The sequence below is a fragment of the Zootermopsis nevadensis genome, unplaced genomic scaffold (assembly GCF_977971745.1).
Source record: "Zootermopsis nevadensis isolate Lab colony 2312 unplaced genomic scaffold, Znev_1.0 Znev_ptg000008l, whole genome shotgun sequence".
In the NCBI taxonomy this organism is placed as follows: domain Eukaryota; kingdom Metazoa; phylum Arthropoda; class Insecta; order Blattodea; family Termopsidae; genus Zootermopsis; species Zootermopsis nevadensis.
Window position 1 is genome coordinate 16,392,481 of NW_028259140.1, and position 24,081 is coordinate 16,416,561.

General features: G+C 42.0%; 1 protein-coding gene across 3 annotated transcripts in view; it reads left to right on the forward strand.

Moving 5' to 3' along the window:
• Nucleotides 1-24,081, forward strand: part of LOC110838095 (TBC1 domain family member 4-like) — a 206,942-nt gene that overhangs the window by 64,288 nt on the left and 118,573 nt on the right. For all 3 annotated transcript variants that reach the window (XM_087345284.1, XM_087345283.1, XM_087345285.1), the window contains exon 3: nt 5,902-6,120. In XM_087345284.1, coding sequence (XP_087201410.1) covers nt 5,902-6,120 — 219 coding nt within the window. The remainder of the gene's footprint in view (nt 1-5,901; nt 6,121-24,081) is intronic.

A 24,081-nucleotide genomic window follows, 5' to 3' on the forward strand; every position in this document is an offset into this window, starting at 1 on the left:
ACATTTCTGTTAGTTCGACACCTGACGTATTTTTTATTAATAATTTGGAATTTGAAGATTTCTGTCTTCTGGGTTGTTGCGCTGTGTAGTCTGGTCGATGTTTACCAACGTTTCAGAGGTCATACTGCCTCCATCATCAGGGCGATGAGTATGAAGATTTCTGTCTTCTGGGTTGTTGCGCCGTGCAGTGTGGTCGATGTTAACCAACGTTTCAGGGGTCATACTGCCTCCATCATCAGAGTATGAAGATTTCTGTCTTCTGGGTTGTTGCGCTGTGTAGTCTGGTAGATGTTTACCAACGTTTCAGAGGTCATACTGCCTCCTTCATCAGGGCGTAAAAGTTTCCTGTCTTCATAAATATCTATACGCGCATTTCGGGTCAATGTCATTGTCAGAGACAACACAGCATCCTATTTGCAATGTCCTCAGAGTTGCAGAACTGTTTCTCGAGTGTAAGGTTTCAGCGATAAGCTACGCGTCCCAAAAGTCTCTGTCATAAACGTAGGACTGGAAAAAATATCTGACACTGATGTGGCCCCTTGCCCTGTATTAAAAGCGAATGTTCCACAGAGGAATGAGAAGAAATTTCTGAAGGTTTCGATATCAAATCCAAAATCCAGATTTTAATTCACCAGGTGTCTCTCCTTCTAGAGAAGAATGTCTAAAAATTTGATGCAGGAGATGTTCTTCATCGCTTAAAAAGCGAAGGAAATATAAAAGTCGTAAAGTTTTTAAGTATGATATTTTAATGGTTTGGTTAATTTTTTTAAAATATTTTACGAACTGGCCCGCAATATGCCAACACCACGCAACACAAAATAATTTTGCGTCGTCTCGGTACGTTGTACATTACCTTATTTTACATTTCATTACATTACCTTACATTACATTACCTTGGTGTATATACGTGCACAGATACGTCATAAGACTACATTACATTACCTTACCTTACCTTACATTGCATTACATTACCTTACATTTCATTACATTACATTACATTACCTTGGTGTATATACGTGCACAGATACGTCATAAGACTACATTACATTACCTTACCTTACCTTACATTACATTACATTACCTTACATTACATTCATCTACCACAGACCCATCTTAAGCGTAACTAATTCAAGTTAAATAATCAATGTCTTAATCAAACTTTACTCAATTGTAAAACATATATAAAGGAAATATTTGGAATAAATCCAATATTTAAACTTCCTTTCCGTAAAGACGTATTTACGTCAAATTCTCCGGAACCGTGGTTCCACTGACAAAGTAGACGGAATAGAGCGAGATGTGTCTGACCAATGTGCGTTCCCTCATAAACGTGAAATCAAATTTCGCTCATGGATTGTCGGACGGACTTTCGCGTATAACGGGCTCTGTGCGTCGTCGAGGGACTGCGTTCAGAAAACATTTTGCTAGGTCGAAGTCAACTGATTTGCACACAAACCAATTATTTTCTGATGAGAAATAGTGGGAATTGGTGATTTGCCTCTACATTTTTAGATCCTCTCTCTTTGTGTCTCTCTCGGGCGTCGACGTGGAGTGCCTTGCTGTCAGTTTCGTGCACCAGTCAACAATTTTGGCTGTAAAGTGAAGTTCCTTCAAATTATTTGAGCCCGTTTTCAAACGGCGGAAACCGTTTCTCAATGTATCTTGTACTTTGTTATGTGTTTTTTTAAAACGTGAATAATTCATAGCGGCTTCATATTTCCATGAAAATTGCAAAATTTTAAACTGCCGATGTTGAAAGATTGATTCATGACGATACCCCAGGTTTGTATGGAAGGGATTAATAATGCATCTGCAGTAAATTGTAGTGTAATTACGTCATACTGCTTAATTATTTGTTAAGTAACAGCCGCTGTACCTCGTGAGGCGGACGATTCGAGAAACTTCTTTCAAAACTCCGTTCCGCGTTGGCTCGTGGTCTTGACGCCAGATTTCTAATACTAATACAGAATGTGCCATTCAAAACGTTAGCCAACAACAGTCACTTAACTATGGTACAAATATTAAACAGGAAAATGGATCATTTCTAATACGAGGTGCGATCGGAAAGTTTCAAGACTGTGTCAATAGCGGGCGAACCGGATGTAGTACGAGCTTCTGCCTTTAGGGGGTGCGGCCTACATTCATAGTGATCAGTGTGCCAGCCGGCATCATCGAATTAGCATTTGTTTCTTAGTTACGGGCGTTTTGGTAGTGCATTACACCGACCCTCCTGCGATTTCGGAATGGCGTGTGCATCAAATTTTGCCAAAGACTCGCCAAAACGGCTACGGAAACCTATGAAATGCTAAAGCAAGCATTTGGGGAGTCCGCAATGGGTCGTGCACAAACTTTTGTGTGGCATTCACGTTTTAAAAATGGCCGAACCTCTGTCGATGATGACGAGCGTTCTGGACGACCATCTTCGAGCACAACGCCCGAAAATGTTACGAAGATCGACGTCGTACCATCAACGACTTGTGCGACATTGTTGGGATAGGCTATGGGACCTGTCAGCTGATTCTAAAGGAAGAACTCCACATGCGACGCATCCTGTCTGAGGACCAGAAGCAGAATCGACTTCTCGTTTGTCAGGAGCTCAAAGATCTTGCAAGAACCGACCCCAACTTCCTTTCTAAGCTCCGTGTGACTTCTTCCTCTTCCCAAAGATGAAAATTCAGCTAAAGGGAAGGAGATTTGAGACGATAGAAGAGATTCAGGCAGAATCGCAGATGGTGCTTGACAGGCTGACAAAGAAAGATTTCCAGGGATGCTTCCAGGCTTGGCAGCGGCGCTGGGATCGTTGTGTTCACTCCCAGGGGAACTACTTCGAGGGTGATGGATGAATTTAATACCTGAGATAAGTGTACGGGTTTTTATAGGCGCAGTCTGGAAACTTTCCGATCGCACCTCGTATAGTCTACCAACCTCCCCGTGACAGTCGAGTGAAGTTCACGTTGGTTGCTAGGCCGCTGATATTTTCACTAGAACTGGCATGGCGAATGCACTAACATTTATTTCCGTGGAGAGTTTTCTAAGAAATACTTTATTCCAATAAACCACGAAGCTGGGAGTAACTGAAACACGTGTTATTGGTCAGGTAACAGTGGTCACATGTTCGCTTGTTGAAGCTGGTCTTCTGGATTGTAGTGCCGTGTGGACGTTTCGGAGGAACAAAGTGTATCTCATGTATGGTCTCTGTAGGTCCTGTACTTCAAAAGGAAAGAGAGTCAGAAATTCGCACTACGATTTTGTGTTAACGAGTTTCTAATAGTAAGACCACGAAAGAAATTTTAGTTAAGTGTGTATTAAGGTTCATTATGTCGCATACTGAAATCCCAGGTTGGAACTGTTTCAGGGAAAATTAGCGTTTGTGGAACGCTAACCATGAGTTTTATGAAACTAATATAAATAATAGACGCATTAAATAAAATTGTGAAGTAATTGTTTAATTTTAACCGTCTAATCACAATAAAATATTTTATTAAATATTAAAATATTATTACTACAATTAACATTTAATATTAGACGGTTAAAATTAATTTTAACCGTCTAATCACAATAAAATATTTTATTAAATATTAAAATATTAAAATATTATTACTACAATTAACATTTAATATTTAAATATTAAATTAAATATTAAATTTCTAATATTATTACTACAATTAACATTTAATATTTAAATATTAAATGTTAATTGTAGTAATAATATTTTAATATTTAATAAAATATTTTATTGTGGTTAGACGGTTAAAATTAAACAATTATAATCATCACAATATGACGCAACATAATCATCTCAAAAATTGTGAAGGTTATGAAGCTACCTCGTCCTTATATGTAGAGAGGAAGTGGAAACTTGAGACTTGTTTCTTTTTAACTCGTTAAAAACCCATAATTATTGCCAGTCTTGAGCTTATCACAGGCGTTCTTGGAGAGTTCTGTAAATCACTCTGGTCCACTAACCGTAGAAATTAGTTGATTTTGCTTTTAATTCTTTAAGGCAGGGGTCGGCAAACTACGGCCCGCGGGCCAAATCCGGCCCGCCGAATCTTTTTGTATGCCCCGTGAGCTAAGAACGGATTTTACATATTTAAATTCTTTGAAATTTCGAAGTACGCGCTATGACGAAATTTTCAAGAGAAGAATCTAACAGAATTCTATAAATGTCTTCCAAGCGATGAATACGGTCAATTATGATCATATGCTCGGGGATTTGTATCTGTATTTGGCAGCGCCTACCTGTGTGAAAAGACATTTTCAAAGATGAAACATGTAAAATCTCAATACAGGTCAGCGTTAACGGATGGACATTATACAATCAATTTTGATAATAGGGAGTACTGAATTTAAACCTCAGTTTGGCGAAATGTTATCTCATAACAGGCAATTTCATTCTTCTCAATAGTAGAGCTGTATTTCAAATAATTGTAGTCTACTTAATATTATTACGTTACATTTTGTTCAATAAATTTGTTAAAACTTGGTTTTTTCTTGTTACGTAATTAGGCTTACATATATAAATATCCTCGAGTTTGCATCTTGGCCCGCAGAGCCTAAAATATTTACTATTTGGTCCTTTAGAAAAAATGTTTGCCGACCCCTGATCTAATAGATTAAAGCCAACGAAAGTTGGGACCCGCAGATGCTCAAAGCACTGAAGAACGGGTTGTCTAATCCTAAGTAAGTAATACTGTAATCGTGGTTTAATCTGAGAATCAAATGAAACCATAAAACACTCTGTGGACGAAATGCAGAACTATGGAATGTTTCAGCGAGTGATCGATGTACGATGGCACTGTGCCTTAAAGCAGGGGTCGGTAAACATTTTTTCTAAAGGGCCAAATAGTAAATATTTTAGGCTCTGCGGGCCAAGATGCAAACTCGAGGATATTTATATATGTAAGCCTAATTATGTAACAAGAAAAAACCAAGTTTTAACAAATTTATTGAACAAAATGTAACGTAATAATATTAAGTAGACTACAATTGTTTGAAATACAGCTCTGCTAATGATAAGAATGGAATTGTCTGTTATGAGATAACATTTCGCCAAATTGAGGTTTAAATTCAGTACTCCCTATTATCAAAATTGATTGTAAATGTTCATCCGTTAACGCTGACCTGTATTGAGATTTTACATATTTCATCTTCGAAAATGTCTTTTCACACAAGTAGGTGCTGCCAAATACAGATACAAATCCCCGAGCATATGATCTTAATTGACCGTATCCATCGCTTGGAAGACATTTATAGAATTCTGTTAGATTCTTCTCTTGAAAATTATAGCGCGTACTTTGAAATTTCAAAGAATTTAAATATGTAAAATCCGTTCTTAGCTCGCGGGCTGTACAAAAAAGAGGCGGCGGGCCGTAGTTTGCCGACCCCTGTATTAGACAGTTGGTTAGGACTCCTTGGACGAGGGATCGGCCCATCGCAAGGCCTCTACCTGTACACAGGACAGCACAACACAGAAAAACATCCATGGCTTGAGTGGGATTCGAACCCACGGTCCCAGCGACCAATCGGCACAAGGCCCACGCCTCAGACCACGCGGCCACTGTGACGGCTGATTACAATATTATCTGTACAACTTATAATTTTGATGGAGACGCGTTTCTTTCTTTGAGGTACGAAATATCTATGTCCATGGACCAGAGTCCTTGAGAAGCCATCCAGTCAAAAAGTTCATTGGCTTTTATGGGCCCTGGAAATGCCTAACGTTTTCAGAGGAGTCCTCCACTGGTCCCTATCTGAAATAAGAAGAATCCAATTTAAACCCTCCTACCGTGTATGAATGTGGAGTTGTCTCTGGAAAAAATTACTCCATTTAATAATATAAGGAAAGCACGACGTTGCCGCCCAGAATATGTAGTCATCTTTGCCCTATTGACATTACAGGTTCTCCTAGGAATTCAGGACGGCGTGATCCATGCTTTCAGCCAGGGCGTCTTGGACTCGGGACAGCAGGTTCCAGCCCTCATGTTTCAGCATTCCCTACAGAACATTATGAGGTTCTCTCATGCGTGCAACAACCACTGTACCTTCATGTACCTGCTGAGAGATAACGCGGAACCATTGCTGTATTGTTATCTCTACCAGGCGTCAGATCCTAACGATGTGAGTACCAGATTTAATTATTTTATCATCAAATTGTTCAACGTAAGAATTTATGGCAACATTAACAACACGTGTTTTATATCTGCCTGTACATTAAAGACGAGGTTGTGGTAATGCAAAGTGTACTGCCAACAAAATTGGTTCTGTTGGTACGCGACTCTTCCGATCTACATAATTGTTTACATAAATGGCTAGGTAATATATATTCTTATACAGCCGTGTCCCAAGTCTTTTAAAAACTCGGGGTGTGGCTGTGTCGGGGACACGGCCGTGGGTTTTACGTGAATACGTCTGCGTTAGCGGGGGATATTTTCTTTGGGCTATGGGAATGACATGAAAGTAACAAAATGGATACATGGCTTTTGTTTAGGATAACAAATATACAGAGTCTTAGCTAGTAATGGCGGTACTGATCGATGGCTGATTAGACGCCCTTTCAGATGAGATGCGTTGCTTGTATTTTCTCTGGGATTTTCGGTGCGTGTGGGCCGACATCAGAAATTTTAAATTTTTCACGATTTATTTTTGATTTGTCACCAACAAATATTTTACAAAGTTCACTTTTTATAGCTTAAATCGACAGATATAGACGAGATCTTTGGTTTGGCACCAAAATCGGCGCGCTAGCACATCGGAGTCGCGAGATATACTGCCCGGAAAGTTTCGCCCACGCCCAAATTTGCCGCCAGTCGCCGCGGGACCCCACCCGCGCCTCGCGCATGCGCGGCGCCAAGGTCATGCTCGCATCGTAGTCGTATACCCGATCGAACGAGACCAGATTTATTTGAATCGTGTTATTAGTCACGAAGTTGTAGTGTCGGAATGGATCCGTCCTGGTACCCCAAATGTCGCTCTGATTTTAAAGACGTATTCACGTCAAAAATGTTTGACTGAGACAGTAGAGGAATCTAACAGTGAATTTGAATTTGCACGTGGAAGGATAATTTTAATTTGTGTTCTGTAGTCTGTGGTGCTTGCATATCAACACGGCCACCATGTAGACAGATGCAGGCTTACATTTATTATAGGGAAACCGCTGTGTTTTTCCTCGCGTCAGAGAACTGAGTGATGTCAATGTTGACAGTAATTGCGTAGGTATTAGAAATAAATTTCTGTAGTTCTATAATTATAGGAAGTTTACCGAACAACTGCTTCTGAAGAGGTGCGGATTAAAATTGTTCTGATACTTTCTGATAACCATCGCCTCTTATGCCAACATTCGGAACTTGTAACTTTTCTTTAAATTTCTATACTTTTCTCAGAAGGGGGAAATATGGAAGGGTTGGAGCACCCAGCGAAGAAAGCGGGCGGAGAGCCCACATACTAAGAAGTAAACAGTCAAAATAATTCATAATATTCTTATTATAATTGCTAATATCATTGACTCGTGGTGATCTCGGATGCAACTCGGTATCGTCTGTTAGATTCAAGATTTCTATCTTCTGGGTTGTTGCGCCGAGTAATCTGGTAGAAGTTTACCGACGTTTCAGAGGTTCTTTCTGCCTCCATCATCAGGGCGATGATGGAACAGATAGCCATCTTCAAATTCACCGCCGTGAAAACCTCAAACTCAGAAAATGATATTACATTACCTGTAAGAAAACTCTTAAGACATTTTTAGCTGCATGATATCTCACATTTCTGTCCTTTAGCAGGTGTTAAACACAGAATATTTCATGGATCTGTGAAGAGAATAATGTGGATATAGAAATATCGGCAAGCCGTGATTAATTCCGTTTGCCAAACTTCCATCTTAATAGGCGCTCTGCGTGTGCAGTTGAAGCAGCGTTGGTACATAACGTGGGAATCAGTCATGCCAATAACCCACATCGTAATCGTAATATTTATTTATTTATTTAGTGTTCTGTCTGACGACAGGTCCATATGAACAGGATCCTTCCATCCTTTTCTCGGACTGGGACCTGTTCATATACGTTCTTGGCAGATGATCCAGAAGTGGTTTGCCATTGCCTTCTTCTGTGTGTGAATGGAGTAATTGTTGGGATGCCACGGAGGAAAACTCCGTGTTGCCTAGACCACGGCCTTGCCCAACACAAGTTATAAATTCGGGCACCGCCGGGAATCGAACCCGAGACCCCAGGATTACAAGGCCAGCGTTCTAACCGCTAGACCACCGTAGTAAACATTAATAATGTATACTACTTTTTTATCGGCCTGTTCCGATTAGTAAATGTCCAGATTGATTTTTGAATCCATCATCGCATTGTGTGAAGGGTCATACTATGTGTGCGCATTACTTTGCTTGAGTAGTATGATCGGGTTTTTAAAGAAGATAATTAGATGTTTGTAAATTACGAAGTGTGAAATGAGCGTAAATTGAATATCAGAGATGATCTGAAGATCTCATATGGCTTCAACGCGCCTCAGACAACTAGATAAGCCGACATTCTCCGTATCCTTTCATGATTGCCCACCGGTAGGCATTTGTTTATAAACGTATTAGTTAAGAGCATAGCACAGTTTCAAATAGACGCTTTACTGGCGAAATTCTTTTATTATTACAGCAGGGAAATTCTGTCCCCTCTTGGTCTTCAGTTTATCTGCAGCACAAAATGTATTATGGAACGTCGTCTTTATGAGGTTATGAAATATTTATCTGTCATCAATTTCTAAGACACAGAAGTCATCGTCTTCGGGAATGTTTTTCGTGTCTGTGACCATTGTTCCTGTAATCTTGTCGCCGAAAGAGTTTTGGTCTCAGTTTCGGGCGTACGGAAGCCATCTTCACCGGGACTCCAATCCGGGTTCTTTTAGGAGGTTTGACCTCTCTGAAATATTTCTCTGGGTTCAAGACATAAGCATTCCAACTCATGTACATGGAAGTAAAAACACATGATATGTAAAGATTCGTTTGAAAATTGTTTGTCTGCGTAAGATAAACGTTTTAAGAACTTTTTCCCCCTTGAAAGTGATAGCTTAGAGGAAATTTCAACACACACATTGACGGCAGATTGCAAAAATATAAATCGTACGCCTGTGTATTTGTGAATGAATGAATGCATGGATGTAATGCGAACTCGCTGGTCAGTACTAGCTGTTTCTTTCAATTCAGATAGGATTAGTAGGAAATAGTCTTACGTTAGAGATGATTATTATATCGTTCGATTACTATTAATATTATGTTATTTATTCTTGTGAAGAATTTATTTTGTCGGATGGAACGGTAAATGTTAGTACCATCGCCTTGTTTTTATTGGCTTAAAACTATTATATTTACAGAATTTGTAGGCGTACGTACGCTTTACGTCAACGCCAAAATTTTAAATTTTTGACTTCATTGGTTCGTTAGTTACCGAGCAAAACGCTCATATCAGAATCAGTTGTCTATTAATTGGTTCTGGACTTGAAACGTGCGGTACAGACTACCAGACACTATGAGCCCTTTAAGCGTTCATTTTATGCAAATAACGAAAAAAAAAATCTTATAATAGTTATTTGAGCGTCGTGTTTTTGACCGATACGACCCGAAATTAAATTCAAGTGTGTACCCCCCACGGTGGTCTGGCGGTTAGAACGATGGCCTTGTAATCCTGGGATGGGGTCTCGGGTTCCATTCCCGGCGGTGCCCGAATTTATAACTTGTGTTGGACAAGGCCGTGGTCTAGGCAACACGGAGTTTTCCTCCGGGGGCTTCCAACAATTACTCCATTCACACACAGAAGAAGGCAATGGCAAACCACTTCTGGATCATCTTCCAAGAACGTATATGAACAGGTCCCAGTCCGAGAAAAGGATGGAAGGATCCTGTTCATATGGACCTGTCGTCACACAGAACACTTAAAAAAAACACCCAGTATTTAAAATCTGTCGAAATCCTTTCAGTCATATCAGACATGGGACGTGTGAACGCATACGATTTCCCCAGTGTGCGTTCATAAAACCATTCCTGATTTGTTTTCATGATCCAGCATGATAGGCAAAGATTACCGCTTGCTAATAGTTCCAAGATATGTGTTACCAAACTTCTGACGAGCTGCGTGCGTATGTTATTGAATACGAAAACTCTTTCAGTAACTTTTCGTTTATACTTTATCCTGTAATTAATTACCGAGGCAGGCCGATTAAAGTGTCAACGTGGATTCCGAAGGTCGCGAAATGGACATTTCTTCTTGCAGGATTATTCCTGTTTCCTACAAAGTTTTCAGTATAAAATCTTGCCATAATTACTAAACTTAACTCATCGCTACTAAGCTTCAGTAGCCAGGAGTACGAATGCCAGATAGACGAGAGTAACTTCACTTCACTTCGCTTACGGAATTCATTACAATTACTTTTGGCCGTAGACTCGAATTAATAATTAGCCTACATAAATTGAAGCACGGGGACCGATCAGATCGCCACAATGATAACGATCATAACGTGCATCCAGGAGGTCCTCTGGGTTTTCACTGGCTTCATCAATTCGTCGAGGCGAGTTTCCACATAAATGTTCTAAATAAGCCACGCCCTCATCTAATTTTTCACCTCTGCAGTCGATTGTCGTTATATAACGAACCCAGCCAGACGTGTGAGGTTAGAGATGCATTCGATAGGTCTGTATCGATGTGTTGCCTTCGATATTTATGAGATGATATATCGATATTGTATGGTAGAGTCTATAACCGATTACTAACTAATTAGTAGGCTTAAGAAACATGGAGGTTCATCACCGAATTAACCAAAGCCCTCCACCGGACCCTGTCCTGGGCCAACAAAATCCAGTCTCCTTCAACTCCTATCTCCCATAGATCCCGCCTGAGATTATCCTCCCATCTACGTCTAGGTCTCCCCAGAGGTCTCTTCCCCTCAGGGTTTCCAAATAGTGGACCCAACCAACCAGATGGCTTACCGAACCCGAAGGTTCATCACTGAATTAACCAAAGCCCTCCACCGGACCCTGTCCTGGGCCAACAAAATCCAGTCTCCTTCAACTCCTATCTCCCATAGATCCCGCCTGAGATTATCCTCCCATCTACGTCTAGGTCTCCCCAGAGGTCTCTTCCCCTCAGGGTTCCCAAATAGTGGACCCAACCAACCAGATGGCTTACCGAACCCGAAGGTTCATCACCGAATTAACCAAAGCCCTCCACCGGACCCTGTCCTGGGCCAACAAAATCCAGTCTCCTTCAACTCCTATCTCCCATAGATCCCGCCTGAGATTATCCTCCCATCTACGTCTAGGTCTCCCCAGAGGTCTCTTCCCCTCAGGGTTCCCAAATAGTGGACCCAACCAACCAGATGGCTTACCGAACCCGAAGGTTCATCACCGAATTAACCAAAGCCCTCCACCGGACCCTGTCCTGGGGCAACAAAATCCAGTCTCCTTCAACTCCTATCTCCCATAGATCCCGCCTGAGATTATCCTCCCATCTACGTCTAGGTCTCCCCAGGGGTCTCTTCTCCTCAGGCTTCCCAACCAATAACCGGTGCACACCTCTTGTCCTATCCATGCGCGCTACATGCCCAGCCCATCTCATTCTCTTTGGCTTAATCAGCAACCGATACTTTAATTAGATGTACTTTTAATATTCGCTATCAGTGATGTTATAATCCATACAAAGTAATAGGCGTAGTTATAATTTAGACTTAGTGAATAAGTTGGCAAATAATTTTTATAGATTATGACAATTGATTTAATACAAGCTTTTCTACTTACAACGCAACCCTAACTACAGCAATGTTTGTGAACTTTGACATGAGTATAACAAGACAGACGAGATGTTTCTTCAGTTTTCGCTCGTTAGGAAGATGTAATAGGATCCACGGCCTTTGCGAAGACAGGCATACTCATTTTTAGTGTGTTTCATGTGACTTTGCGAAATTTTGGTTCCCTAAAATGAAATATAGTCTCGCTGAAAGGGGAAACAGATTCAAAACTCAAGTTACATTATCGAATCAAAATTACGCAGTGAGCCCCCTTAAACCTCTTGTACTAACTGATTTTGGCCACCCAGTAGAAGAGTTATTGCTCTCTCTTGAGTATCCTTTTCAATCAAGAAGTTTAGTTTTCGTGACACACGTCACCGTCAAATGGGGCAAGGTATCAGATGCTCAAATCATGGCCACCTTGTAGTTGCAGTGGGTGTTCGAAGCGTCCTCCGCCCATTAACGGCATACGGCATTCCCTCGAACACTCTTAACATGTTGGCGTCGACCGTTGTCACAGCTGCATGCAGTCTTGCCTCGAGATCTTCGACAGTCCTCGGAGGGACTGCGTAAACGTGCTCCCTCAGGGGTCCCCACAGGATAAGAATCCATCGGCGTCAGATCCGGTGACCGAGGAGGCCATGAAATCGGCCCTCCACGTCCAATCCACCTTCCTGGATGTGTCGAGTTTAACCACTGCCGGGCGTCTTGCCCACAGTGCGCTCGAGCTCTGCCCCACGGCTAGAGGCACGTCCTCAAACAGTTTCAAGAAAATCACGATATTCTTCAGCAGTCAGCCTGTCAGGAAGGAGACAGGGGCTCACGAATGTCTCCGACGATACCAGCCCAAACGCTGATCCTGAAGCGGATAGCACGAGGATTGTCCCGTTCCCAGGGGCGACTGTTGACGACTTAGAACACACGCTTCGTCTGTCCACAGAATGTTGTATAAAGAGATCTCATCGGGAGCTATTGGTGAAGCCGTTCTTAAAATTGCAACCGTAGACGAGGATCGTCTGGGAACCTGCCCTCGGCGAGTAGCGATTTGAATGCAGTTATTGGTTATGAAGTGCGTTAAGGACCCTCGGTTGGGATAATACTAATTTTTTTGTGATGTTGCGTGATCTTCTCCACGGCTAATTTTCAACAGCAGCAAGTACGAGGTTTCCAAGTCGTCCAAAAATCATTACGTTATGGAGATGGACTGACAGCAACCCTGAGATAAAGAACGCTGGGCTTAAGTTTTACCAACTTCTGAATGCTCCACTAAACATAGATCTACGATGGTTGAACAAGAATATCCGGGACCAAAAATGTTATAAAGGAACTACTTCCTTGTGGGATACTTGGCAACATCTCCTGGCGCCACATGCCAGAGGAACGGGTTGCAGCTTAACTCGGTCATCAGTGAGTTGATCTGCAGAGGAATTGTTCAGTGTTATTCCGTCCGTTGTATTGTGAGATGGATGTGTTGAAGGAGCAGCTTCTTTGCATCACGTTCTGCCAGAAACTTGGTGAGACAAAAAAGTCTTCACAATGGAAGACCCCATCGTCACCTCGGCTAAAGAAAGTTACGCAAATCCGTCAAGTGGGAAGGCAATGAATGCTGATCGCTTTCTCTGACACTGAATGTCTGGTACATCACGAATTTCCTTCCAGAGGCCAGACCATGAAATCAGACTCCGCAGAACCGTTCTGCAACCCCTTCGAGATGCAATTCGTCGGAAAAGACCTCACAAATGGTCTTCCGGTACCTCGCATCTGCGCAACGACAATGCGCCATGAGACGCGGCGCTGTGTCAAGGAATTCATATCCACGCACAGCATCCCCATGGTCCTCTACCCGACCTGCTCACCAGACACGGCAGCTGCAGGACAGTCCCAGACTGGAAGGATCGGTGGAATTGCCGCATGCAATCTGGAGGGTCGTACGCTGAAGGAGATAACTTCGAGTAAGGGTCTATTTATATAGAAACGTAAAGATAACGACACGACACGAGCCCTTGCCGATTTTTTAGAAAATATTATTCAACGTTCTTTCAATGGAACTGTTTATATTGGACTCCGAGCTCGTCCGTTCCACGAACGAGTCTCGCCCGACTTACGTTTCCAACGATATTTTTCTTAAACATTTCCATTGAAAAACGTTGAATAATATTTTCTGAAAAATCGGCAAGGGCTCGTGTCGTTATCTTTACGTTCCTATATAAATAGACCTTTATACTAATAAAAAGAGCTAGGCGTTGAATATACAATAAACTTGACTCCACAAGCAACGCATTAATGTCTATTTATATAGGAACGTAAAGATAACGACACGAGCCCTTGCCGATTTTTCAGAAAATATTATTCAACGTTTTTCAATGGAACTGTTTAGGAAAAATATCGTTGGAGACGTAAGTCGGGCGAGACTCGTTCGTGGAACGGACGAGCTCGGAGTCCAATATAAACAGTTCCATTGAAAAAACGTTGAATAATATTTTCTGAAAAATCTGCAAGGGCTCGTGTCGTGCTCGTGTCGTTATCTTTACGTTCCTTTATAAATAGACCTTAACTCGTAGATGCTTAGGTTTTTCTAGAATAAATTCTGTCCCGGGTGTTTTTGATCAGCCCTCGTGTTTCGGTGTGCGTATTTTCTCTGTTGACAAACGACACCGAAGAACATATACAAGAATCAGGCTCTTCTATAGACTGTGCTTTAATGTGCCTTTACAGGGGTGTCCAACTGCGCGTTTCTCCAAAATCGAGAGTCTTGTGAAGGTAGAAAATACATTTATTAATAGTAACCAATATAAAGCTATTGGTCGACTTTTCGATTTTGAAAATTACGCACGACAGTGTACTTGAGTTACGCAAAGATTCGTTTGCAGAGAAAATATTTGAACACAAAATTGCGGTCTTGTTGAAGAGACGGTCCCAGGAAAGCTGTCAATTTATATTTTTTGAAAGTAAAATTCAGGAGTGTTCTGAAAGATTTTGTGACTGCAATATCTCCCAAGCGAACAGTCCAAGACGAGGCAGTGGGAAGAATATCCCGAGAAAGTTATTCATTTTGGTCTCTGTCGGAAATTAGAAAATTAATGTCAGTGTGTCCTACAAAACTTATAAAACTGCCGATGTAGAAAAAATGTAGACCTGTGAAAAAGTAACCGATTTTTTCGTCTATTAATCAAATGCTCACATGGATGTCCAAAATATTGTATACAACGTCGCGTTCGTTGAAGGAATTGCAAATACAAGGAATATGTTCCTATGGAGAGACAAGACGCGAGGATAGTGATTAAACTCAGGGATGCCCAGAAAACTTGATGCGTTGAAGGGAAATGCCACGTTATTTCAATCTACTAAAGATTTCTTATCGGTGCATTGTAGTAAGACATTTATTCTGGGTTGATTCGCGTTGAGTTTCACTGGGCATTGATAGTTACGAGGTGCGATCGGAAAGTTTCAAGACTGCGCGTATAAAAACCCGTACACTTATCTCAGGTATTAAATTCATCCATCACCCTCGAAGTAGTTCCCCTGGGAGTGAACACAACGATCCCAGCGCCGCTGCCAAGCCTGGAAGCATCCCTGGAAATCTTTCTTTGTCAGCCTGTCAAGCACCATCTGCGATTCTGCCTGAATCTCTTCTATCGTCTCAAATCTCCTTCCCTTTAGCTGAATTTTCATCTTTGGGAAGAGGAAGAAGTCACACGGAGCTTAGAAAGGAAGTTGGGGTCGGTTCTTGCAAGATCTTTGAGCTCCTGACAAACGAGAAGTCGATTCTGCTTCTGGTCCTCAGACAGGATGCGTCGCATGTGGAGTTCTTCCTTTAGAATCAGCTGACAGGTCCCATAGCCTATCCCAACAATGTCGCACAAGTCGTTGATGGTACGACGTCGATCTTCGTGAATGGTCTGCCGAATCTTCGTAACATTTTCGGGCGTTGTGCTCGCAGATGGTCGTCCAGAACGCTCGTCATCATCGACAGAGGTTCGGCCATTTTTAAAACGTGAATGCCACACAAAAGTTTGCGGACTCCCCAAATGCTTGCTTTAGCATTTCATAGGTTTCCGTAGCCGTTTTGGCGAGTCTTTGGCAAGAGATTCAGGCAGAATCGCAGATGGTGCTTGACAGGCTGACAAAGAAAGATTTCCAGGGATGCTTCCAGGCTTGGCAGCGGCGCTGGGATCGTTGTGTTCACTCCCAGGGGAACTACTTCGAGGTTGATGGATGAATTTAATACCTGAGATAAGTGTACGGGTTTTTATACGCGCAGTCTAGAAACTTTCCGATCGCACCTCGTATTCACTGATTACCATTGTTCGCTAAGTCGCGAGTAAGCCGCCATGGTGGAATCGAATGACCTGTTGTGTTTGTATGATTCAACTGGAGAACCGGTGGACGGATTTGGATGAATTTTTGTATGGACGTCATGCCATTTGGATCTGAACTAAAAACGTAATTTTTATTTTCCCACAATCGTCATTGCCAAAATGACAGACGAACAAACTTGTGAGGTGGAGTCGACAGTGGCGCCACTTAAAATAGGGTCGTACAGTGATGTATGTTATAGATTTTTGGAAAGTACATAACTTTGGAAAAGTAATTTTTGTAAGTGTGCGGCGTGAAAGGAAAACGTTTGGCCCTGAATTCGCTCACATTACCTCATGCGTAAGAGTCTAGAGTTCTACCACATAGCCACGTGTTTGTCGTGGCGCTGTTGATTTGTAATACTTAAAGAAGACATTGAGACATAATTTGTTTAGTTGGAAACTAATGGTGTCTGTATAAGATAACTGGCGTAATCTTTCATTAATAATTGTTTAGAAAGTAATAGGACGAGAGGCATTTTAAAATTGGTTGGCCTTCATCTGCATTTATTGACAAGTTTGTAGTACAAAGCCAAGGCCTTCTGAATGCTTGCTGTTTTCTGATAGTCAGTTTCTGATAAACAATTGAACGAGCGGAAAAAGGAAATATTTAAAAAGTATGTTCGTGCTACGCTGTTTGGATGGTAACTCTTGTATAGTATACATGTGATATGGTATATTTTTTATTTCAGTAGGAACTTTGGGAATTTAAAATCTGCGTACGCATGTTTGTATTTCCGTGCGTATTGGGCCCTTCGAATCTTGTTGATAAAGTCTGTCTGTGTCGACGATCTTCTGGGTTGTGACGCCCTGTGGACTTGTAGGTAAAAACCAAGTCTCCATCATAAGCTCTGAAGATTGAAACAGTATTTTTGTCCGAAACGTTGGTATCTGCGTACGAAACAAGATGGCGTCGCAATCGATAATAACATCGACATCTTTACTGCTGTCTGGGGAATTACATTCTCAGATGTGCATGGAGATTAATAGTGCGTTTATGTACTTGTAGTAATTTCTATAAATTTAAATGAACTTCGTAAACCTGTTGTGTCATACTGAATTATAAAAACGTCCGCGGGGCGAGGTCGACTGCTCAAACTGTAAGAACCAAGGTCATTCAAGCCTAGCGGCCCAATTAGCCTTGACCGCCGCGTACCAGAAACAGACAAGTCGCACGGAGATTGCATCTTTGACATTAATGTGATTTTGGTTGTGTCGATGTAAGAGGCATTCTTCCATGGAAGGAACAAAAGTTAGTGTAGATATAATTGTTCAGAAACAAACTTTACTGCGCTGTTACCTTTGTTTCCGAGGTTTATGTAACAGCGTACATTTCTCTGGGGACAGTTATGTAATATGGCCTCCAGCTACTTGTGTTTCTGGCAGCATTCATAATCCCCCCGTGCCAAATATCCAACTGACAAGCGTATAAATGGAGAATTTGTGCTGATATTAGTGTAAAAAGTTTCTATGATTTCTTGCTATACAAATTAATTCCTCTCGTCATCTCCCGCCCCTCCGAAACACGCCGTTACAGCAAAATGACAATATTATTTGAACGTTTTCTAGTCAGGGCTGCCTGTTTTTAAATAGTGTGCAACCGAGCGTGACTTGTTCTCATAGGCAATGACACATCAAGACTGCGCACCTGATCTTTTCGTTGTTTTCATCATTCGTCCTCTACCGGGCGAACTTTTCTTCGTGTTTCTTCTTTCTGATTCCCTTTTATCGCTTTATTTAGCTACAAATGTGTCGTATTTCACATTCGGTGGCACAAGACAACACTTGACTGTGTTAACAAATAAATCGAGTTACCCCGTCTGTCTGTCTCTCAACTTAAATTAAGGTAGAATGGCGATGGATGTCTTCTGGGTTGTTGCGCCATGTTGTCAGGTAGAAGATCGCCGTGATGATGGAGGTAGCAAGGACATCTGAAACATTGGCAGTCTTCTACCAGACCAGAAGACAGCCATCATCGTGTTCACCGTCTGAGAACCTCAAATCCTGCTTGGCACGTTTTGACGTAAATACGTCTATATTTTAGGGTCAGTGACATTGGGCAAAAATGTGTTACGAAAAAGTGTAACTTCATTGTTATGTTACTTAAGAAACCTCATCTGTTTACTCGACATTGTTATTACCTATAAAACATTACATTGCATTAGCCACGGTGGTCTAGCGGTTAGAACGCTGGCCTTGTAATCCTGGGGTCTCGGGTTCGATTCCCGGCGGTGCCCGAATTTATAACTTGTGTTGGGCAAGGCCGTGGTCTAGGCAACACGGAGTTTTCCTCCGTGGCATCCCAACAATTACTCCATTCACACACAGAAGAAGGCAATGGCAAACCACTTCTGGATCATCTGCCAAGAACGTATATGAACAGGTCCCAGTCCGAGAAAAGGATGGAAGGACCCTGTTCATATGGACCTGTCGTCAGACAGAACACTAAATAATAATAAGATGAGGTGGTCTAGCGATTAGAACGCTGGCCTTGTAATCCTGGGGTCTCGGGTTCGATTCCCGGCGGTGCCCGAATTTATAACTTGTGTTGGGCAAGGCCGTGGTCTAGGCAACACGGAGTTTTCCTCCGTGGCATCCCAACAATTACTCCATTCACACACAGAAGAAGGCAATGGCAAACCACTTCTGGATCATCTGCCAAGAACGTATATGAACAGGTCCCAGTCCGAGAAAAGGATGGAAGGATCCTGTTCATATGGACCTGTCGTCAGACAGAACACTAAATAATAATAATAACCTTACCTTACATTACATTACATTACTTTACATTACATTCAGCTACCACAGACCCATCTTAAGCGTAACTAATTCAAGTTAAATAAGCAAAGTCTTAATCAAACTTTACTCAATTGTAAAGAATGTATAAAGGAAATATTTAGAATAAAGCCAATATATAAACTTCCTTTCCGTATAGACGTATTTGCGTCAAATTCTCCGGAACCGTGGTTCCACTATCACTTTTATCTCCGCTTAGGAAGTAAATGCTGTTCTGCGTTCTACCTGTGCTATTCGTTTACCTTTCCGGGGTTCTGTCTTGTACAAGTGTCATATCTTCTCATCAGGTGGCTTCCGGAAAGTTATCTATTTTTTTCCGGGTATCGATACTTCTTAATAAATTAGTGCGCCTGTAAGCCTACTTGCATTTCATTTCACAACCCATCTGCAGGTTTATCTTTAAATGGAACTTTACTCTTTTGCGTTTTCAATTTTGCCTCAGAATATGCAATCAAGAAAGTCAGGGCGGTTTGGAACTGAATGGGACACAGCTTTTGGTGTTTACTGATTATGTTAATCTGTTGGGCGATAATATAATTGTGTAAGACTTGAGGTTCTCACAGCGGTGAGTATGAAGATTTCCGTCTTCTGGGTTGTTGCGCCGTGTAGTCTGGTCGATGGTTACCGATGTTTCGGAGGTCATACTGCCTCCGTCATCAGGGCTATTAAAAATATGAAGATTTCCGTCTTCTGGGTTGTTGCGCCGTGTAGTCTGGTCGATGGTTACCGATGTTTCGGAGGTCATACTGCCTCCGTCATCAGGGCTATTAAAAATATGAAGATTTCCGTCTTCTGGGTTGTTGCGCTGTGTAGTCTGGTCGATGTTAACCAACGTTTCAGAGGTCACACTGCCTCCATCATCAGAGTATGAAGATTTCCGTCTTCTGGGTTGTTGCGCTGTGTAGTCTGGTCGATGTTAACCAACGTTTCAGAGGTCACACTGCCTCCGTCATCAGAGTATGAAGATTTCTGTCTTCTGGGTTGTTGCGCCGTGTAGTCTGGTCGATGTTAACCAACGTTTCAGAGGTCATACTGCTTCCCTCATCAGGGCGATGAGTATGAAGATTTCCGTCTTCTGGGTTGTTGCGCTGTGTAGTCTGGTCGATGTTTACCAACGTTTCAGAGGTCACACTGCCTCCGTCATCAGAGTATGAAGATTTCTGTCTTCTGGGTTGTTGCGCCGTGTAGTCCGGTCGATGTTAACCAACGTTTCAGAGGTCATACTGCCTCCATCATCAGAGTATGAAGATTTCCGTCTTCTGGGTTGTTCCGCTGTGTAGTGTGGTCGATGTTTACCAACGTTTCAGAGGTCAGACTGCCTCCGTCATCAGAGTATGAAGATTTCCGTCTTCTGGGTTGTTCCGCTGTGTAGTCTGGTCGATGTTAACCAACGTTTCAGAGGTCACACTGCCTCCGTCATCAGAGTATGAAAATTTCTGTCTTCTGGGTTGTTGCGCCGTGTAGTCTGGTCGATGTTAACCAACGTTTCAGAGGTCATACTTTCTCCATCATCAGGGCGATGAGTATGAAGATTTCTGTCTTCTGGGTTGTTGCGCTGTGTAGTCTGGTCGATGTTTACCAACGTTTCAGAGGACATACTGCCTCCATCATCAGGGCGATGAGTATGAAGATTTGTCTTCTGGGTTGTTGCGCTGTTTAGTCTGGTCGATGTTAACCAACGTTTCATCAGGGCGATGAATCGCCCTGATGATGGAGGCAGTATGACCTCTGAAACGTTGGTAAACATCGACCAGACTACACAGCGCAACAACCCAGAAGACAGAAATCTTCATACTCTGATGACGGAGGCAGTGTGACCTCTGAAACGTTGGTAAACATCGACCAGACTACACAGCGGAACAACCCAGAAGACGGAAATCTTCATACTCATCGCCCTGATGATGGAGGCAGTATGACCTCTGAAACGTTGGTTAACATCGACCAGACTACACAGCGCAACAACCCAGAAGACAGAAATCTTCATACTCATCGCCCTGATGACGGAGGCAGTATGACCTCTGAAACGTTGGTTAACATCGACCAGACTACACAGCGCAACAACCCAGAAGACAGAAATCTTCATACTCATCGCCCTGGTGATGGAGGCAGTATGACCTCTGAAACGTTGGTTAACATCGACCAGACTACACAGCGCAACAACCCAGAAGACAGAAATCTTTATACTCATCGCCCTGATGATGGAGGCAGTATGACCTCTGAAACGTTGGTTAACATCGACCAGACTACACGGCGCAACAACCCAGAAGACAGAAATCTTCATACTCATCGCCCTGATGATGGAGGCTGTATGACCTCCGAAACGTTGGTAAACATCGACCAGACTACACAGCGCAACAACCCAGAAGACAGAAATCTTCATACTCATCGCCCTGATGATGGAGGCTGTATGACCTCCGAAACGTTGGTTAACATCGACCAGACTACACAGCGCAACAACCCAGAAGACAGAAATCTTCATACTCATCGCCCTGATGATGGAGGCTGTATGACCTCCGAAACGTTGGTAAACATCGACCAGACTACACGGCGCAACAACCCAGAAAACAGAAATCTTCATACTCATCGCCCTGATGACGGAGGCAGTATGACCTTTGAAACGTTGGTTAACATCGACCAGACTACATAGCGCAACAACCCAGAAGACAGAAATCTTCATACTCATCGCCCTGATGATGGAGGCTGTATGACCTCCGAAACGTTGGTAAACATCGACCAGACTACACGGCGCAACAACCCAGAAGACAGAAATCTTCATATTCATCGCCCTGATGATGGAGGCAGTATGACCTCTGAAACGTCGGTAAACTTCCACCAGACTACACAGCGCAACAACCCAGAAGACAGAAATCTTCATACTCACCGCCCTGATGACGGAGGCAGTATGACCTCTGAAACGTTGGTTAACATCGACCAGACTACATAGCGCAACAACCCAGAAGACAGAAATCTTCATACTCATCGCCCTGATGACGGAGGCAGTATGGCCTCTGAAACGTTGGTTAACATCGACCAGACTACACAGCGCAACAACCCAGAAGACAGAAATCTTCATACTCATCGCCCTGATGATGGAGGCTGTATGACCTCCGAAACGTTGGTAAACATCGACCAGACTACACGGCGCAACAACCCAGAAGACAGAAATTTTCATACTCATCGCCCTGATGACGGAGGCAGTATGACCTCTGAAACGTTGGTTAACATCGACCAGACTACATAGCGCAACAACCCAGAAGACGGAAATCTTCATACTCATCGCCCTGATGATGGAGGCTGTATGACCTCCGAAACGTTGGTAAACATCGACCAGACTACACGGCGCAACAACCCAGAAGACATATCTCGATAATATAATTACTGTAAAATCGAACACAGAAACACTCTAAACTCTTCGTAGGGATGATTTTGCCAGTTGTGCTCAATGGGTGCGAAACTTGGTCCCTCACCTTAAGGGAGGAACATAGATTGAGGGTGTTTTTGAGATTAGAGGATATTTGGACCCAAGAGGGAGGCGGATCGTGGAGAAAATTGCATAATTACGAACTTCACGGCCTGAACTCCTCACCTGATATTTCTATGGTGAACAGATCGAGGAGGATGAGCTGGGCGAGACATGTGGCACGCATGGGGGGAAGGGAGGGTTATTAACAAGTTTTTGTTTGGGAGGCGTAGGTGGGAGGACAACGTTGGGATATGTACAATCGATGTAGCGAACTGGATGCAGCTGGCTCAGGATAGAGTCTGGTGGAGGGCGTTTGTGAAGACTGTGATGTACTTTCTGGTTCCGTAAAGAAAGTCGGGTATTCTTTGACGAGCCGTGTATACAATCGACATTTCAAAGAATATCGTGCGCCGTGGAGTGAGTGAAGGTTTTTATGTTTTATTTTCTTTTATTTCGAAACCTGAAAAATGTGGCGTTGTCTGGTAATTCCATTAAAGCTTTTACTGGGCAAACAAGTAAATGTTTACAACACGTGCAGTATTAATTGCCAATTGTGTGTTTTTTTACGTTAAACTACTCCGCCCTCGACTGGAAAATGCACGGACTTTGCATCTCGTATTTATTTTGCTGGCTGTTGTCTATATCAGCGTGGTCAAACTGGCGGCCAGCGGACCGGATTCGGCCCGCCAAAGTATTTGTTAATTTATTAAAAATATATTAAAATTTATTTCCGTCAATCACAAATATAAGGTATTTAAAAGATTAAAACATCAATTAACGTTCCTCTTCGATTACTCGATTACATAGGAACTTACACTACTAGAGTCGGTAACCAGCCACGATACGTTACAGTCCAATACATCTCCGTTTCTACTATATACCTTACGATATTACTTCTTGGTCCTACATAAAATATTGACGACACTACAAAATACAAAAATACAAACCTAATAACAGTGACCTGTGATAGTACAACGCAACGAAGAAATAATATAAAGAACAAGGAGAACATCATCAGAAAATGAAGAATATAAATTATGAAAAACAATAAAAATCAGTATTTTCAGTAATAAGTTTTAACTACATAACACCCGTTGATGGCTAAATTATAGCCGACTCTAGTAGTGTAAGTTCCTATGTAATCGAGTACTCGATGGGGAAAGTTAATTGATGTTTTAATCTTTTAACAACCTTATATTTGTGATTGACGGAAATAAATTTTAATATATTTTTAATACTTATAATCACAATATGACGCATTTACAATATCTTATTTGTTAATTTGTTACTAGTTGGTACAAATCCATTTTTTTATAAATTGATATTCCATCACTGGTAAAAGAACATTCTACTCAGTGCTCTCATTAAAGCCATTGGCTTTAAAAGCGTAAGATGTACGTTCTATTGGTACAAATTTTTATTGTATCAGATACAAGCTGTTAAAATAGCGGAGTTCAAATAATTTGTATTCCAAGTAAAAATTTTGAGAGAGAAAATTTAAAATAATATACGACTTTATAGTAGTTTGTGCACATTTAAATAAAATTTGTATTTGAGCGTGCGCAAAGGTAATTTGTCATTTCTGAATAAATATTATTAAATATAACGAAAATACAAAAATAGTGACAGTTGGGGTTTCTGGGCCCTTGGGTCCAACAGGAAAGCATTTCTGACCCGAGTGAGATAAAAAGTTGGACCATC